At 48.3% G+C, this 18,668-nt stretch overlaps 1 protein-coding gene across 3 annotated transcripts in view; it reads right to left on the bottom strand.

Annotated features, from left to right (window-relative positions):
- GHITM (growth hormone inducible transmembrane protein) overlaps positions 1–18,668 on the bottom strand; it is a 149,278-nt gene that overhangs the window by 49,649 nt on the left and 80,961 nt on the right. For all 3 annotated transcript variants that reach the window (XM_063958776.1, XM_063958774.1, XM_063958775.1), the window contains exons 5-6: positions 13,584–13,725; positions 12,965–13,073 (exon numbers count right to left, since the gene is read on the bottom strand). In XM_063958776.1, the coding sequence (XP_063814846.1) occupies positions 12,965–13,073; positions 13,584–13,725 (251 nt within the window). The remainder of the gene's footprint in view (positions 1–12,964; positions 13,074–13,583; positions 13,726–18,668) is intronic.

Here is an 18,668-nt window from a genome sequence, read left to right as displayed (position 1 = left end):
TTTCGGCGGCCTCGTCTCCCGCTCTTAACGGATTCTGGCAGGGGTTAAATATCTCCATATAGCCTCCGGAGGCTATATGTGAGGTATTTTTAGCCAAAATAGGTATTCATTTGCCTCCCAGGGCGCCCCCCTCCCAGCGCCCTGCACCCTCAGTGACTGCCGTGTGAAGTGTGCTGAGAGGAAAATGGCGCACAGCTGCAGTGCTGTGCGCTACCTTTAGAAGACTGAGGAGTCTTCTGCCGCCGATTCTGGACCTCTTCTTACTTCAGCATCTGCAAGGGGGCCGGCGGCAAGGCTCCGGTGACCATCCAGGCTGTACCTGTGATCGTCCCTCTGGAGCTGATGTCCAGTAGCCAAGAAGCCAATCCATCCTGCACGCAGGTGAGTTCACTTCTTCTCCCCTAAGTCCCTCGTTGCAGTGATCCTGTTGCCAGCAGGACTCACTGTAAAATAAAAAACCTAAGCTAAACTTTCCTAAGCAGCTCTTTAGGAGAGCCACCTAGATTGCACCCTTCTCGGCCGGGCACAAAAATCTAACTGGCTTGGAGGAGGGTCATAGGGGGAGGAGCCAGTGCACACCACCTGATCCTAAAGCTTTACTTTTTGTGCCCCGTCTCCTGCGGAGCCGCTATTCCCCATGGTCCTTTCAGGAACCCCAGCATCCACTAGGACGATAGAGAAAAAATGTTATTGGGAAAATGTTGATTTTTCAATATAGTCCCCTTTTAGCTCGATACACTTGGCCCAACGATATTCCAACTTTTTCAAGCACTCCAAAAGACAGGATTTGTCGAACTCTGCGAAATAAGCTTCAGTTTCGTTCGATGGAACTCTCTTTCCGCCAAGCCATTTTTTCATGTTTGGAAACAGGAAGAAGTCACATGGGGACAAATCTGGAGAATACGGCTGATGCAGCAGCAATTCGTAGCCCAATTCCACCAATTTCGCTGTGGCGAAGTGGGACATGTGTGCCGGCGCATTGTCGTGGTGCCAAGTGGGGCCGTTTTCTCTTCAAGGCATCGTCGAATCTGCCCAATAACTGAACATAATACTGCCCTGTGATCGTTCTTCCCGTTTCCAAATAGTCGATTATGCCTTTCGAATCCCAGAAAACGGTGGCCATGATCTTTCCGGCCGATGGAACAGTCTTCGCCTTCTTTGGTGCACGTTCGCTGGGTGAAGTCCACTGTTTTGACTGTTCCTTCATTTCTGGCATGTAGTGATGGATCCATGTTTCATCAACAGCCACGAAACGACGCAGAAACTCCTTCGGATTGTGCTTATACAAGTCCAAACACTGCTTTGAAGTGGTCATTCGATTCCGCTTGTTGTCCACAGTGAGCAAACGCAGCACCCATCTTGCCGATAGCTTTGACATGCCCAAATGTTCATGTAGAATATTCTGCACACGTTCAAATGAGATGCCTATGATCTCAACAATCTCTCTGATCTTCACTCGCCGGTCTGCCATTACGATATCACAGATTTTGTTGATCATTTCATCCGTAGTCACCTCAATTGGGCGACCTGGACGCTCTTCATCGAGGACGGATGTACGACCACGCTTGAATACACTGAATCAATATCTGATGGCTGTCATCAAAGGTGAAAGGTCCCCCCATAAACGGCTTCCAACTTTTCTTTGATTTCCTCACACGTCTTCGATCGGTACTGCATTTTCTCCATAGTTAGAAAAAACTCAAACGTGCTCACTTCCAACAGCTACCAAAACAAAAGTACACGATGAATTCATCTAAAATTCTGTCAGTCGTTGTTTGACAGATGACACTAAACTAGGGGTGGGCAAAATACGGCCCGCGGGCCGGATGCGGCCCGCAAACCGATCCTGCCCGGCCCACTGCCTCCCTCCAGCGAGTAATGACAAGCGGCCCGACCGGCTGAGCTGCTTGTCATTGCTCTGCACTGCAGTACCTCCTAGCTGCCAGCGGCGCCTCTCTCCCCTGCTGCGTTGTAGCAGCCTCCTCCTCCTCCCGTCCACAGTGACAACGGCTGTGTTCAGCCAAAAAGGGGGCGGGGCTATGTGCCGATTGGGGGGCGGGGCTATACGGGACCTCAGGGGGCGGAGCTACACGGGACAAGTCACAAGAGGTAAACTGCTACAGATCCATCCTTCCTGCCACTGCCAGCCAGATCAGTAAGTAAATGGGAAAAGTGAAAGAAAGTGTGTGTGTGTGTGTGTGTGTGTGTGTGTGTGTATATTTGTGTGTGCGGGCAGTGGCGTCAGACTTTTTTTAGGTTGCGGGGAGAGAACTTTAGCTCTCGCTGTACCATCCGCTCCTGTGTTCTGTCACCATGTCACCCCTGTGTTCTGTCACGTGTCACCCCCCCATGTTCTGTCACCGTGTCATCCCCGTGTTCTGTCACTGTGTCACCCCCGCCGTGTTATGTCACTGTCAACCCCACCGTGTTCTGTCACCGTGTCGCCCAGAGTCATCACCGGGTGTGGTGACACCCGGAGCGCACTCTGTACTATTACACGCCCCCCCCCCCCCCCACTCTGCGCATGGTGCCCGAAAAGTGCGTGTGACCTAATTTAGAAGGGGCGTGGCCTGGTGGGTCTTTTCTCTTTCGCTCCGGGGGCATGTCCTGCTTCCCCAAAGATGCTGGCTGACCCCGGAGACTGGACTGTGTGTGTGCTGGCTCTTATCTGTGACAGGAGCCGAGTGCTACAGGAGATTATCTCACTGCAGCACTCGGCTCCTGTCACAGCAGAAGAGCTGGCACTTTGGTGTCACCCCGTCCAAGGGGGACACCCGAGTGCCGGTCGCACCCCCCGCACCCACCTTCTGACACCACTGGTGTCACCCCCCATGTTCTGTCACTGTGTCACCCCCACCGTGTTCTGTCACTGTGTCACCGCCCCCCCCCCCCCCCCCCCCCCTGTTCTGTCACTGTGTCACCTCCACCATGTTCTATCACTGTGTCACACCTTTCCCCAGGGGCTATAAGACACTGGATAATTTGCTTTCTGCGGAATAATTATCCTAAATAAAATGTTAATGTGTAAAAGGGGGCTCTACCTGCTGTAATGTGTAAAAGGGGACTCTATCTGCCGTAATGTGTGTAAAAGGGGCTCTACCTGGTGTAATGTGTGTAAGTGGCGCTGTGTGGCGCAATTTGAATAATGAAGACTATTGTGCAGCCTTATATGAATCTGTATTATTTTTTGCCCACACCCCTTCCACATGAAGCCACGTCCCTATATTTTTGGCAAGTGGGGGTAGCTGCTATTTTGTTTGTGGCCCTCGGATACTGGCAGGAAATGTGAAGTGGCCCCTCAGCTGAAATCATTGCCCACCCCTGCACTAAACGATGATATACAGGTTTGAAGTCAGTGGCGCCATCTGTCTTCAAACACGAGTACTAATCAATCACCCCTCATAACTATAACTAGATCTGAGCTTTGACGCCCTCTAAGCCCTCGGACCCTAGCCTAACAAACCCACCCATAAAAATCCAAACAAAAAAGGTGAAACCTGGTAAATAGTAGCCGTGACCCACCTAGCTATGGAGCGCAGCGGCTGTCCAGATACATTTAAGCACATTCAACAATATCAAGAGGATGCCCGTATATCAAATGGAGGGCATACGGTCAAGATAAATCCTTAACAAGGATTAAGAAGGATATAAGGAGGTTGGATGCAGACCACCCTTTGCAGGAAGGTTTGCAACTCCGTAATCACTGCTAAATTATTTGTAAAGAAAACTGTGCGGATACCTAACCCTTCAATGAAGAAAGGAGAAGACCCTCACTCATAAATAAAGGACAAAAGCCGTCTGGTCTGTAGTGGTGCCCACTTGTAGGCTGGGGGTGAGTTGGGGGGGTTAGGGGTGCGGATCCAGTCTGCGCCGGGTGTATCTAACTTTTCGCTGGTACATTTTCTTTTTGCTGCCTTGCGGGTGTTATAGGTTGAGGTCTCCTGATTGGTCATCATGTCCTTTTCAAAAATGGAGCCAAGTGCCGTAATTGGCTCACTCGTGGCTCCATTTTTTTAATTTTAAAATAGCCGCAGCTAGCCAATCCCGGTTTGCCGCGTCATTGCCCAGCCCCTTTAAGCTGGTATATATTGCAGCGAAAGGTAGGGGGCCAGGCAGTTCAATGGAGGAGGATCTGACAAGTGCTCCTGAAGACAAGAGTGCTGGGGAGGCGGCGGCCAAAGAGAGCTTAACTGGCTATCTCCCCAAGTGAAGATCACAGATTAAGACGACTAGCAGCCCAGGATAGTTGCAAGGCCGAGACTCCACGGGCAGCCACCCAGGAAGACCCCACTGATCGTGTTGAGTAGGCCATCAGAGACTTTGGAACGGGTAAGGCTGCCGACACATATGCCTGTTGGATAGTCAACCTAATCCAACGAGCAATGGACTGTTTAGAAGCAAGGCAACCCTTTTTCTGCGCATCATATAGCACGAACAAGGAATCAGTCTTTCCGATTCGAGCCGTCCTCTTGACATAAATCTTCAAGGCTCTCACAACATCTAACGACTCCGGAGGATCAGATGTACCAGAACTGAACGGGACTACAATCGGTTGATTCAAGTGGAATGCAGAGACAACCTTCGGCAGGAACTGCTGTCTAGTCCTGAGCTCAGCTCTATCCTCATAAAAGACCAAGTTGGTACTTTTACACGATAAGGTCCCCAATTTTGAGACATGCTTAGCAGAAGCCAGGGCCAGCAACATCACTGTCTTCCACGTGAGGTACTTGTCTTCTACCGTCATCAAAGGTTCAAACCAGGAGGACTGTAGAAAGTTCAACACCACATTTAAATCCCAGGGTGCCGGCACAAAAGGAGGTTGAATGTGGAGAACTCCCTGCAAGGTAGTCTCAACTTCTGGCAATACAGTAAATTTCTTCTAGAAGAAAATTGAGAGGGATGAAATCTGGACCTTAATGGAACCCAGACGTAAGCCCTTATCCACACCAGCCTGCAGGAAACGTAAGAAACGTCCCAAGTGGAACTCAGCAGGCGGATAAGTGCGTTCCTCGCACCAGGAGACATATCTTCTCCAGATATGATGATAGTGATTTGCCGTTACAGGCTTTTTGGCCTGAACCATGGTCACAATAACCTTTTTGGAAAGACCTTTGCGAGCTAGGATGTTGCGCTCAACTTCCAAGCCATCAAACGAAGTCGCCGTAAGTCCAGGTAGACGAACGGACCTTGTTATAGAAGATCTCTTCTCAGTGGCAGAGGCCAAGGGTCAGTCACAGACATGTCCAGAAGATCTGCGTACCCACGCCCTCCGAGGCCAAGGCGGGGCAATCAAAATTGCCTGGATTCCCTGACTCCTGATTCGTTTGAGTACCCTAGGGAGCAACGGAATCGGAAGAAAATAAGATTTTACTTACCGGTAAATCTATTTCTCGTAGTCCGTAGAGGATGCTGGGACTCCGTAAGGACCATTGGGAATAGACGGGCTCTGCAGGAGATAGGGCACTTTAAGAAAGCTTTGGACTCTGGGTGTGCACTGGCTCCTCCCTCTATGCCCCTCCTCCAGACCTCAGTTAGGGAAACTGTGCCCAGAGGAGATGGACAGTACGAGGAAGGATTTGTGTAAATCTAAGGGCAAGATCCATACCAGCCACACCAATCACACCGTATAACTTGTGATAAACTTACCCAGTTAACAGTATGAACAACAACATAGCCACGGTTCAACCGAAAAACTATAACATAACCCTTATGTAAGCAATAACTATATACAAGTCTTGCAGAAGAAGTCCGCACTTGGGACGGGCGCCCAGCATCCTCTACGGACTACGAGAAATAGATTTACCGGTAAGTAAAATCTTATTTTCTCTAACGTCCTTGAGGATGCTGGGACTCCGTAAGGACCATGGGGATTATACCAAAGCTCCCAAACGGGCGGGAGAGTGCGGATGACTCTGCAGCACCGATTAAGCAAACAGGAGGTCCTCCTCATCCAGGGTATCAAACTTATAGAACTTTGCAAAGGTGTTTGTCCCCGACCAAGTAGCCGCTCGGCACAACTGTAATGCCGAGACCCCTCGAGCAGCCGCCCAAGAAGAGCCCACTTTCCTAGTGGAGTGGGCCTTAACCGATTTTGGTAACTGCAATCCTGCCGTAGAATGCGCCTGCTGAATCGTGTTACAGATCCAGCGAGCAATAGTCTGCTTTGAAGCAGGAGCGCCAACCTTGTTGGCCGCATACAGAACGAAGAAAGCTTCAGTCTTCCTGATTCTAGCCGTTCTGGTCACATAAATCTTCAAAGCCCTGACTACATCCAGGGACTCGGAATCCTCCAAGTCCCGTGTAGCCACAGGCACGACAATAGGTTGGTTCACATGAAAAGATGAGACCACTTTTGGCAGAAAGTGAGGGCGAGTCCTCAACTCTGCCCTATCCACGTGAAAAACCAAGTATGGGCTTTTATGTGATAAAGCCGCCAATTCGGAAACACGTCTTGCCGAAGCTAACGCCAACAACATGACCACTTTCCACGTGAGGTATTTCAACTCCACAGTTTTGAGTGGTTCAAACCAAGGAGACTTGAGGAAACGTAACACCACGTTAAGATCCCAAGGCGCCACCGGAGGCACAAAGGGAGGCTTCAGGAATAGAGGCCAATTCTCTTTGAAAGAAAATTGATAAGGCCGAAATCTGGACCTTTATGGACCCTAATTTTAGGCCCAAAGTCACTCCTGTTTGAAGGAAGTGAAGTAGACGGCCCAAATGGAACTCCTCCGTAGGAGCAGCTCTGGCCTCACACCAAGAAACATATTTCTGCCATGTACGGTGATAATGTTTTAACGTCACGTCTTTCCTAGCCTTGATCAGGGTAGAAATGACTTCCTCCGGAATCCCTTTTTTCCGCTAGGATCCGGCGTTCAACCGCCATGCCATCAAACGCAGCCGCGGTAAGTCTTGGAACAGACAGGGCCCCTGCCGCAGCAGGTCCTGCCTTAGAGGAAGAGGCCACGGATCCCCTGCGAGCAACTCTTGCAGCTCCGGATACCAAGTCCTCCGTGGCCAATCCGGAACAATGAGTATTGTTCTGACCCTGCTTCTTCGTATTATTCTCAACACCTTGGGTATGAGAGGAAGAGGAGGAAACACATAGACCAATCTGAACACCCAAGGTGTCACCAGAGCGTCTACCGCTACCGCCTGAGGGTCCCTTGATCTGGCGCAATACCGCTTTAGCTTTTTGTTGAGACGGGATGCCATCATGACGATTTGAGGCAGTCCCCAACGATCCGTGATCTGTGCGAAGACTTCTTGATGAAGTCCCCACTCTCCCGGATGCAGGTCGTGCCTGCTGATCCGCCTCCCAGTTGTCCACCCCCGGGATGAACACCGCTGATAGCGCGCTTACATGGCCTTCCGCCCAGAGTAGAATCCTGGTCGCTTCTGCCATGGCCATTCTGCTCCTTGTTCCGCCTTGGCGGTTTATATGAGCCACTGCCGTGACATTATCTGACTGAATCAGAACCGGTTTTCTCCAAAGCAATTCCTCCGCTTGACGCAGGGCGTTGTATATGGCCCTCAACTCCAGGACGTTGATGTGGAGACAAGACTCTAGGCTTGACCAGAGACCTTGGAAATTTCTTCCCAGTGTCACTGCTCCCCAGCCTCGGAGGCTTGCGTCCGTGGTCACCAGGACCCAGTCCTGAATGCCGAACCTGCGACCTTCTAGTAGGTGAGCACTGTTCAGCCACCACAGGAGAGATACCCTGGTCCTGGGAGACAGGGTGATCCTTTGATGCATTTGTAAATGGGACCCGGACCACTTGTCCAAGAGGTCCCATTGAAAAGTCCTCGCATGGAACCTGCCGAAAGGGATGGCCTCGTAGGAAGCCACCATCTTCCCCAGGACCCGCGTGCAATGATGCACTGAAACCTTTTTTGGTTTTAATAGGTTCCTGACCATGGCTATGAGTTCCTGAACCTTTTCGTTTGGAAGAAAAACCTTTTTCTGGTCTGTGTCTAGAATCAGCCCCAAAAAGGTCAGACGCGTTGTAGGGACTAGCTGGGACTTCGGTATATTGAGAATCCAGCCATGTATCTGCAACGTCTTCATGGACAGAGACACGCTGTCCAGCAACCTCTCCCGAGATCTCGCCTTTATGAGGAGATCGTCCAAGTATGGGATAATTGTGACCCCCTGCCTGCGCAGGAGCACCATCATTTCCGCCATTACCTTGGTGAAAATTCTCGGGGCCGTGGAAAGCCCAAACGGCAACGTCTGAAATTGGTAGTGACAGTCCTGCACTGCAAATCTCAGGAACGCCTGATGCGGGGGGAATATCGGAACATGAAGGTAAGCATCCTTTATGTCCAGGGACACCATCCAATCCCCCCCCCTCCAGGCTGGCGATGACCGCCCTGAGTGATTCCACTTTGAACTTGAACCTCTTCATTTAAAATGGGTCTGACCGAACCGTCCGGTTTCGGGACCACAAACAGGGTTGAGTAATATCCCTCTCCTTGCTGGAGATGAGGAACTGTGACAATCACCTGTTGAATATACAATTTTTGGATTGCTGCCAACACTAGCTCCCTCTCTGACGGGGAAGCCAGCAGAGCCGATTTGAAAAATCGGCGAGGAGGCAAGTCTTCGAATTCCAGCCTGTATCCCTGAGAAACAATCTCTAATGCCCAGGGATCCACCTGCGAGTGAACCCAGACGTGGCTAAAAAACCGAAGACAAGCCCCCACCAGATCTGCCTCCCCTCGGGAAGCCCCAGCGTCATGCGGTGGACTTTGCAGACGCAGGGGAGGACTTCTGCTCTTGGGAACTAGCTGTGTGCAGCTTTTCTCCCCCTGCCTTTCCCTCTGGCAACAAAGGATGATCCACGTACCTTCTTGTTTTTATTGGAACGAAAGGACTGCATTTGTATGCTGCGGGGGGACATAAGGTAAGAAATTTGACTTACCAGCCGTAGCGACAAGATCCGAGAGGCCGTCTCCAAACAACTACACCCCTTTGTAAGGCAAGGACTCCATATGCCGCTTTGAATCGGCATCTCCCGTCCACTGTCGGGTCCACAAGAGCCGCCTAGCAGAAATAGACATAGCATTTATTCTGGAGCTTAATAAACAAATGTCTCTCTGAGCATCCCTCATATACAAGGCAGCATCTCTGATATGCTCTATGGTCATTTGAATGGCATCCCTATCTAAGGTGTCAATTTCCGTAGATAAGGAATCTACCCATGCCACAACCGCACTACAAACCCAGGCCGACGCCATAGCCGGTCGAGCAATAGTACCGGAATGATTGTAAATGTGCTTTAAGGTAATTTCCTGCCTGCGATCAGCAGGTCCCTTGAGGGAAGCCGTATCCTGAGAAGGCAGTGCCACCCTTTTGGACAAACGTGTCAGCGCCTTGTCAACTTTTGGCGAAGATTCCCAGAGTATCCTATCAGTTTGTGGAAAAGGATACGCCATGAGAATCCTTTTGGGAACTTGTGGTCTCCTATCCGGAGATTCCCAAGCCTTTTCGCACACGTCACTTAATTCAAATGAGGATGGAAAAGTGACTTCAGGCTTTTTCCCTTTATACGTGTGTACCCTCGTGTCAGGGACAGGGGGTTCCTCAGTAATATGCAAAACCTCTTTAATGGCAATAATCATGTACCGTATACCCTTTGCCACCTTCGGCTGTAATTTTGCATCTTCATAGTCGACACTAGAGTCAGTATCTGTGTCGGTATTTGTGTCATCGATCTGGGATATGGTGCGCTTCTGAGACCCCGAAGGACCTGGCGCCCCAGGGACAGGCATGGACTGGCTACCTGACTGATCCCTAGCTTCTGCCTTGTCTAACCTTTATGCAATAGATTGACATTTGCATTCAAGACATTCAGCATATCCACCCATTCCGGTGTCGGCGTTGCCGACGGCGACCTGACATTCAAGCACTCCCCCTCCACATTAAGCGAGCCTTCCTCGTCAAACATGTCGACACACGCATACCGACACACTTCACACACACACACACACACACACACACACACACACACACACACACACACACACAGGGAACCCCTTTCCTGAAGACAGTATCCCTGTCAAGGCCCTTTGGAGAGACAGGGAGAGAGTATGCCAGCACACACCCCAGCGCAATGACCCTGGAGACCAACACAAAATGTTTTCCCCCAGCAGCGCTGTATTATATATGTAAACCGTCAATTATGTGCCCCCCCCCCTCTCTTTTAAGCACCCTTTCACCGTGCGTAAGCAGGGGAGCGTCCGGGGAGCTTCCTCTCAGCAGTGCTGTGGAGAGAAAATGGCACTGGTGAGTGCTGAGGGAGAAGCCCCGCCCCCTCGGCGGCGGGCTTCTGTCCCGCTCCAACTTAGTAAAATATGGCGGGGGCTCTTTTATATACATGTACAGAGCCCACCTGTACATGTATATAGTCTTTTTGCCATGCAGAGGTTTATATTGCTGCCCAGGGCGCCCCCCCCTGCGCCCTGCACCCTTACAGTGACCGGAGTATGTGAGGTGTATGGGAGCAATGACGCACAGCTGCAGTGCTGTGCGTTACCTCAGTGAAGCTGAAGGCTTTTGCCGCCTGACGACTTCTGTCTTCTGTACTTCTAGCTCTGTGAGGAGAACGGCGGCGCGGCTCCGGGGGTGGACGCCCAGTAAGAACCTGCGTTCACCCCCTCTGGAGCTAATGGTGTACAGTAGCCGAGGAAGCAGAGCCTATCTTTGACAAGAAGGTCTGCTCCTCTCTCCTCAGTCCCTCGATGCAGGGAGCCTGTTGCCAGCAGTGCTCCCTGTGAAAAAGTAGTAAAAGGTAGAAAAAAATCCAAACAAAAATGCTTCTAGGCAGAGAACTCTGGAGAGCTCTCTGCAGTGCACCCATCTTGCTCTGGGCACAGTGTAAAACTGAGGTCTGGTGGAGGGGCATAGAGGGAGGAGCCAGTGCACACCCAGAGTCCAAAGCTTTCTTAAAGTGCCCTATCTCCTGCGGAGCCCGTCTATTCCCCATGGTCCTTACGGAGTCCCAGCATCCTCAAGGACGTTAGAGAAATAGGTAAACCAACCAATAAGGCCAAGGAGATGTCAGTGCGTCTATTGCCTTTGCTCGAGGGTCCCTGGTTCTTGAACAATACCAGGGAAGCTTCTTGTTGAGGTGAGAAGCCATCAAGTCTATCTGTGGGCCGCCCCACACGTCGATGATCTGTTGAAACACCAGGTTGTGGACACCCCACTCCCCCGGGTGTAGATTGTGGCGACTGAGAAAATCAGCTTCCTAGTTGTCCACCCTCGGAATGAAGATTGCGGACATCGCCTTTGCATTTTGTTCTGCCCAGAGGAGTATTTTTTATACCTCTCGCATGCAGGCTCTGCTTTTTGTCCCTCCTTGTCGATTTATGTAGGCCACGGCCGTGGCATTGTCCGACTGAACCTGGATCGCCCGATCCCAGAGCAGAGGAGAGGCCTGAAGCAGAGCATTGTAGATCGCCCAGAGTTCTAGAAAGTTGATCGGAAGAAGGGCTTCGTGGGCTGACCACCTGCCCTGGAACTGAGCCCCTTGGGTGACAGCTCCCCATCCTCTCAGACTCGCATCTGTCGTGAGGAGGATCCAATCCTGAATCCCAAAACTGCGACCTTCCAGTAGGTTGGAGGACTGTAACCACCACAGGAGGGAGATCCTGGCATGAAGTGACAGGCAAATTATCCGGTGCATCTGAAGATGTGATCTGGACCACTTGCTCAGGAGATCCAATTGAAAAGTTCTGGAATCGAACCTACTGTATTGAATGGCTTTGTAGGAGGCTACCATTTTTCCCAACAACTTTATGCAGAGATGAATGGATATCCTGAAGTGTTTTTGCTTTGTCTTCTGGGAGGAACACTTTCTGGGCCACAGTATCCAGCCACATTCCCAGGAACAGGAGCCGCTGGGATGGCTCCAAGTGGGACTTCTGGAAGTTGGATAGTGCGGTCTATATGGAGCAGTAACAGTTCCCTGGATCTTGCTTTTATCAAGAGACCGTCCAGTTAAGGGACAATATTGACCCACCGAAACTGGAGTTGGGACATCATTTCTGACATCACCTTGGTGAACACCCTCTGAGCTGTGGAGAGGTCGAAGGGTAGCGCTTGGAACTGGTAGTGATCGTTCAACAGGGGAAACCGCAGGTAAGCCTGGTGAGGTGGCCAAATTGGGATATGGAGATAAGCGTCCTTTATATCCAGAGAGACCATGAACTCCCGTTCCTCCAGGCCCGCAATCACTGCTCTCAAGGACTCCATCTTGAACTTGTAAACCTTGAGGTAAGGATTCAAGGATTTCAGATTGAGAATGGGCCTTACCAAACCGTCCGGTTTTGGTACCACAAACAGGTTGGAGTAGTAACCCTTTCCCTGTTGTAGTAGTGGTACGGGAACAATGACCTGGGACTGGACCAACTTTAGAATGGCCTGTTGCAGCGTAACTCATGTATACTCCAAAGATGGTAAGCCTGATTTGAAACATCGTTGGGGAAGAGCACTGTTGAATTCCAGCTTGTAACCCTGACGCAGATGAGCTCCCACCGCAAGAATCCCTTGGGGTGCGGAGGCACTGTCATGCTGAGGCTTTAGTGGAAGCTGAACTGGTGCTTGATTCCTGGGAAATGGGAGCAGCTGGTTTTCCCGTCTTGCCTCTGGTGCCGAGGCCAATCCACCGATCCACGTGACAAGTCGGAATTGCCGACCTGTCGGAAAACCGTCAGCCCAACTAAATAGGTCGGAACACCATCCGACTTGAATTGAATACCCCCCATAGACTATTGAGCCAGGGTAAAAAGTACAGTAAAATTTACAGATTAATTATGTGACTTCAAAAAATAAAAAAAAATGAATAAAAAAAATAAAAAAATTTCACAAGATATGCTCACCCTGTGGCCTGTGTAATGTAGGCCACTGATCTTTTCATAACAAAGTAGACAAGTTTCTCACAGATGGTACCCAACATACCTGCATGCAACATCCAAGCCAAATGTTTAGCTCCAGGACTTTGATCATATGAAATTGATCTGACCAGTAAACCAGCTCCAATCATTGCCGCAAAGGTTGCTCCAATAGCCTAAAACAAAATACACACAACGGTAGAAAAAAAAAAAGGCACGCTGTCTATCTTATTTCATTGTTAGGCATATAACTCTAGGGGTTTCAGGGCATATTTTAATTACATCTTCAGGTCAGTGATAATTGTAAGTATACATTCTCAGATTTGTACTGTATGTATTACAAAGACATACATATCTGAAAATGTATACTTACAAATATCACTGACCTCAAGATGTAATTAAAATATGCCCTGAAACCCCTAGAGTTGGACTTATCAGTTCTGTATAGTTTACACATTTGAGTTCTCTGGAAGCATGCCAGACTGCAGAGATCTGAATGAAATCAGAAATACTTTCACACTAGCAGTGTTTACAGCAAATTAGCATGACAGGCAACCAAAGCTTGCTGCAGAAGAATCTTTTATCAATATGAAAGAAAAATACTTCACAAAAACATGTACTTCATTAAATGGTAGGACACAAAGCCATTTAAAAAAAGTCACTACAATATTGACAAGAATACTTACCAACCAAGATCCTCTCATCATCAGGCTCATGATGGCAGGAGTCCTACTTACAGCAACAGCAGACAAGGCTGTAAGGCTGATGCTGCCAGCAAAGTACATGTAAGTAGACCGAATTCTATCTCTCACATACTGGGGCCAAACACTGCAAAATAAACCCATCAACAAGACTGAGTTATGGCATTATATTGACATTTTACTATACATACTATAACATTGTTCTGTAAAGAGTAAAACAGAAAAAAAGTGCTTAAATAAATACGATCTGTTCAACCTTTAGCCAACTCCAATTGAAAGTTTCAGTTATTTTCAACCTCATCCACTCAATGGGTGCGCTATGTGACAAATATGCAAACTAGATGTTGACGGGGGCATGGCTTAACAGCCCAATATGGCATGCACAACTTGACAGAGCTCTGTGTTGTCCATCACAACCTTCTCTCCCAGAGGCATAGATCTGCCCCTCTAGACCCTAGGAGCTTGACCACCTGGTGAGACCATCGGTGCGCTAGACTTTGCTGATCCCTATGCTGCGACTCAAATTGTCCTCTTGGAACACACTACGGCCGCAGCCAGATTGCTCCTTTCTGGCCCTCTTCGGCAGCTGCTATCTCCTCGACCAACTGCCCTCTACCTCCATGGCCCCAATGAACAGGCACTCCAGCGGGGTTTGCTTAACAGTGCAGCTGCAGCGGTGTGTTGGCGCCAAATCATTAAAGCTACCAGGGTCGGACTGGCCCACAGGGGTACCAGGGAAACCACCAGTGGGCCCCACTGCCTGAGGGCCCACTCCTTCCTCTAGGGATCAGGTTCCAGACTGTGCACTTGTATTATACATGGTAGATATGTTGCATTACACTGCACTAAACTATTGTGTATTTCAAGCCTCTGTGGAGGCTGGCCACACCCCCTTTGTAGGCTGGCCACACCCCTAAGAAAGGGCACCTATCACTGCATTCCCCCGGTGGGCCCTTCATGCCCCAGTCCGACACTGAAAGCTACTACCTGTGTGCTGCGGCCTGGGCTTTCAAGTGTAACAAGACTCTCCCCTATCTATTGCAGTGGCAACCACCATCTACAAACAGCACTGAGGCTCCCTACTGATGTAGACACAGAGCCATCCAGAAATCTGGGCTCCCTCCTCCCTGCTGGGTTGAGAACCAACATTGGCATAGGACTCAGAGCAAATTTGCATACTGGGACTCCTACATACTTTACTGCATTGGAGCCCGTTTTATATACTATATGTGACTTTATTTTTATATCCACTCTTACTGAGGGTCCCGCTGTTTACTTGTGTCTTGGTGACACACTAGTGACTCATACGCCTGGTATAAACATATACACCTTGTATAAACTATACACAGAAAACCTTTTTGATGGGGAGGGGTATTGGCTTTCATTGATGAGGGGAGGATAACAAAATAAAGTGCCCAACAAACATTAAATGAAATCGAACAGGCAGCATACTCTCTCCACCCACATCACCACCCCCCCTCCCCCCAAAAAAGCCACATTATCTCCTGCATTATATATTAGCCCAGATCTGTGGCTAATTTCCTAACGCTGGGCGGAGTCGGTCATAGAGTCACAGATCTGCCCAATAATATAAAAGAGGTAGATGATGCAGGCCATTATCCTTTTACTTTCTGGTGAGTAGTTGATGCACCTAAGACGCAGAGGTCGTACTCCCTGCCTGACCACACGTTACTGCATCTATTTCCATTCTGAACCAAACACCTGCCTCTCCTGCACCCGCCCCCTCCCCCACCCGTGGCGCCTCAAGACCACTACCCAAACCGCAGCGCCTACGCAACCCCCCCTTCCCCACGGATCTCCTCCGCTCCCCCAACCACAGCACCTACTAGGTGATTCATCGTGCCCTGCGTGTGTGGATATATATATATATATAGATATAGCGCCGACGAGCCTGGCGGGTGCCTGAGCTCCGGAAGCGCGTGGTGAGCGACGCACACGCTGGGTATTTAGGTGAGTACACTCTGTTTGTTGTATATGACCTGATGAAAAAGCTATACAGGTTGAGTATCTCTTATCCAAAATGCTTGGGACCAGAGGTATTTTGGATATCGGATTTTTCCGTATTTTGGAATAATTGCATACCATAATGAGATATCATGGTGATGGGACCTAAATCTAAGCACAGAATGCATTTATGTTACATATACACCTTATACACACAGCCTGAAGGTCATTTTAGCCAATATTTTTTATAACTTTGTGTATTAAACAAAGTGTGTGTACATTCACACAATTCATTTATGTTTCATATACACCTTATACACACAGCCTGAAGGTCATTTAATACAATATTTTTAATAATTTTGTGTATTAAACAAAGTTTGTGTACATTGAGCCATCAAAAAACAAAGGTTTCACTATTTCACTCTCACACAAAAAATTCCGTATTTCGGAATATTCCGTATTTCGGAATATTTGGATATGGGATACTCGACCTGTATTAAACTGCTTTGAAACGTTGTCTACACCGAGGACCCTTTTGCCTATTTGTGACAGTCGCTTGGAGTGCCGTACCAGCCCGCTGTATGTATTCATTCCATGTGAGGGCACCCAGCGCTTTGTATTCTAATGGGAGAGCCGGACCTGCCTGCTGTATGTGTATGAGACTACACACTACCTCGTGAGTGTACTCTCTGTCAAGGCTCCCTATCATTCAAATGCATTTTTTATTACACCATATTCAGTGTCTGCCTCTCTCATTATTGCAATATATGAGATTTTGTTGCTATTATTGACCTTTTTTATATCTTGCACACTAGCACTTTGGGTTGCACTCTATTGCACTTTGGATTTTGTGATTTGTGCATATTGCATATATTGAATCCGACACACCCGGCATGGCTTGTGGATACTAGCAAATAGGAAGTGATTTGCAAAGATCTTTCCAGTCCTCAAGTTTTTTCACTCTTATGCCGTTATATATTGTTTGTCTGCTATAGCCATATAGTGTAATACAAATACTTGGTGGCTATTATGGCTAATGAAATTAGTGAAACAGGTAGCCAAGGGGTGTCGTTTGCTCAATACCCTATTGGGGAACTATATGGCTACTCAGAAGCAGAAGCGGATGCCATTCTATACTCTGCTAAATTGTGCGAGCAACAAGAATCGTTATCTTTAGAGGACCTTTATTATGACCTTTTAAAAATTAAAAAGAAAGAGAGATTTTTTTTTATCATTGCCTCTCGCTATCAGAATACTACAGATCAAAGAAGATACCACGTGGGTTGAGAGTGCGCAACTCCCCCACAATTGGACGCAATGACCCCTCGTTCTGTCGTAAGTGGGTCGGTATTTTAAATCGTTGTTCCATGGATTTAATGTTACTCATTATTGAGAAATCCACTATGGAAATGAATACATACAAGGCTAAAGCTACAGAATTTGAAATGAAACATAAAGCTAATTTGGAGGCAGACACGACGGTTGATTGGTTCACCAAGCTTAACGACCAACTACAGCTACACAAACGTGAACTGATTAAATTTAAAGCAACTAAAAGACAGAAAGTTGATACCGATTATGAACAACATAATGTTTACAAATGGGTAGATGGCAATGCCAAACGTGAATATAGACGTCCATTTTTTCGACGTAGGACCCATCGCACCCGCGATTTGGAATCCTCCCATGAACACACTTCAACCACCAGTGATTCTGATAATACTGTCCAGACACCCCGACATACCCACTCTTTAGGGGTAGCCATCAGGGCCAAGAGCCCAGGTGCAAGAGACAACGTCACCACACAAGACGTGGGCACCAATGGAAGAGGAAGGGGCAGAGTGGGGCGACCGCCCAAGAACGCGAAAGCTCAGAGAACTTAGTAATTAATCTGTCCAGCTACGAACTAAGTGATGTAGAACTGTCTGTCCTTTCACGTGGATTATCCTTTATACCATCCTGCCGGCAAGATCCTTTGCAGTGGAAGGTCGATAAATACCGCTTACATCGACAACTTACATTACGTGAACATTTCACTAGACATCCTGCTGCGCCTGATGAACCTTCAGATATCCCCCCTAAACTTAAGAACCTTCTGCCCAAGTCTACTTTTGAACCCCAGTCACATAATGCATCTGTCCGGACATTTATGAGACTGTTAGAGTCTGAGACTGATAGATGTATTTCCACTCCACCGGCAATTAGAAATAACCTTAGTAGAGCTGAACAAACAGCCTTAGATTGTTTGTCATCTTGCCGTGATATTGTATTTAGACCGGCAGACAAAGGGGGCGCCCTTGTACTACAGGATTTGTCTGATTACAAGGAGGAAATTTATAACCAACTTGCAGATTCATTTACATACAAATGTCTAACGATTGATCCCACCATGCTATTTAAGAATGAGTTGAGTAGCAGACTGGATGAGGCGGTTGGAGCAGGGATTATATCTAGTGATCTTCGTAACGCATTACTCCCTAAATTTCCCGTTATGCCACTTCTCTATACTACCCCAAAAATTCATAAATCTTTAGTAAAACCTCCGGGTAGGCCAATTATATCGGCCATTAAATCCCTGTTCCAACCTATTGCTTTATTCCTTGATTCAGTATTCCAGCCCTGTATTCAATCACATCCCCGCTTTTTGCTTGACACCAATATGCTCTTACGCAAATTACAGTTGTTGAATAGATTCGAGGGTGAGGTAACTCTCTGCAGTATTGACGTACAGAGTTTGTACACCATTATCCCCCATGATAGCGGGATGCAGGCGGTACAAGGTTTTTTATATAACCACCCTGAGTATAAAGGCCCTGATCTCCAATTTTGCCTGGATATGCTGTATATGATTCTAACCAAAAATTTTTTCTCTTTTGACGGCAAAATTTATTTGCAACAAACGGGGTGTGCGATGGGGTCCCCTGTGGCCCCATCGTACTCGAACATCTTCATGTTCCAAGTTGAACAGGAGGTGTTCTTTGATGACCCTACGATAGCCACTGATATCATCAGTTATTACCGCTACATAGATGATCTACTCATTATATGGAAGGGTAGCCCTGAACGATTGAAACAGATCATTGATACCCATAATGATAAGAATCA

The sequence above is a fragment of the Pseudophryne corroboree genome, chromosome 3 (genome assembly GCF_028390025.1).
Source record: "Pseudophryne corroboree isolate aPseCor3 chromosome 3, aPseCor3.hap2, whole genome shotgun sequence".
Classification (NCBI taxonomy): Eukaryota; Metazoa; Chordata; class Amphibia; order Anura; family Myobatrachidae; genus Pseudophryne; species Pseudophryne corroboree.
The sequence above is the reverse complement of the archived record's forward strand: the minus strand, read 5'-3'. Positions and strand labels throughout refer to the sequence as shown.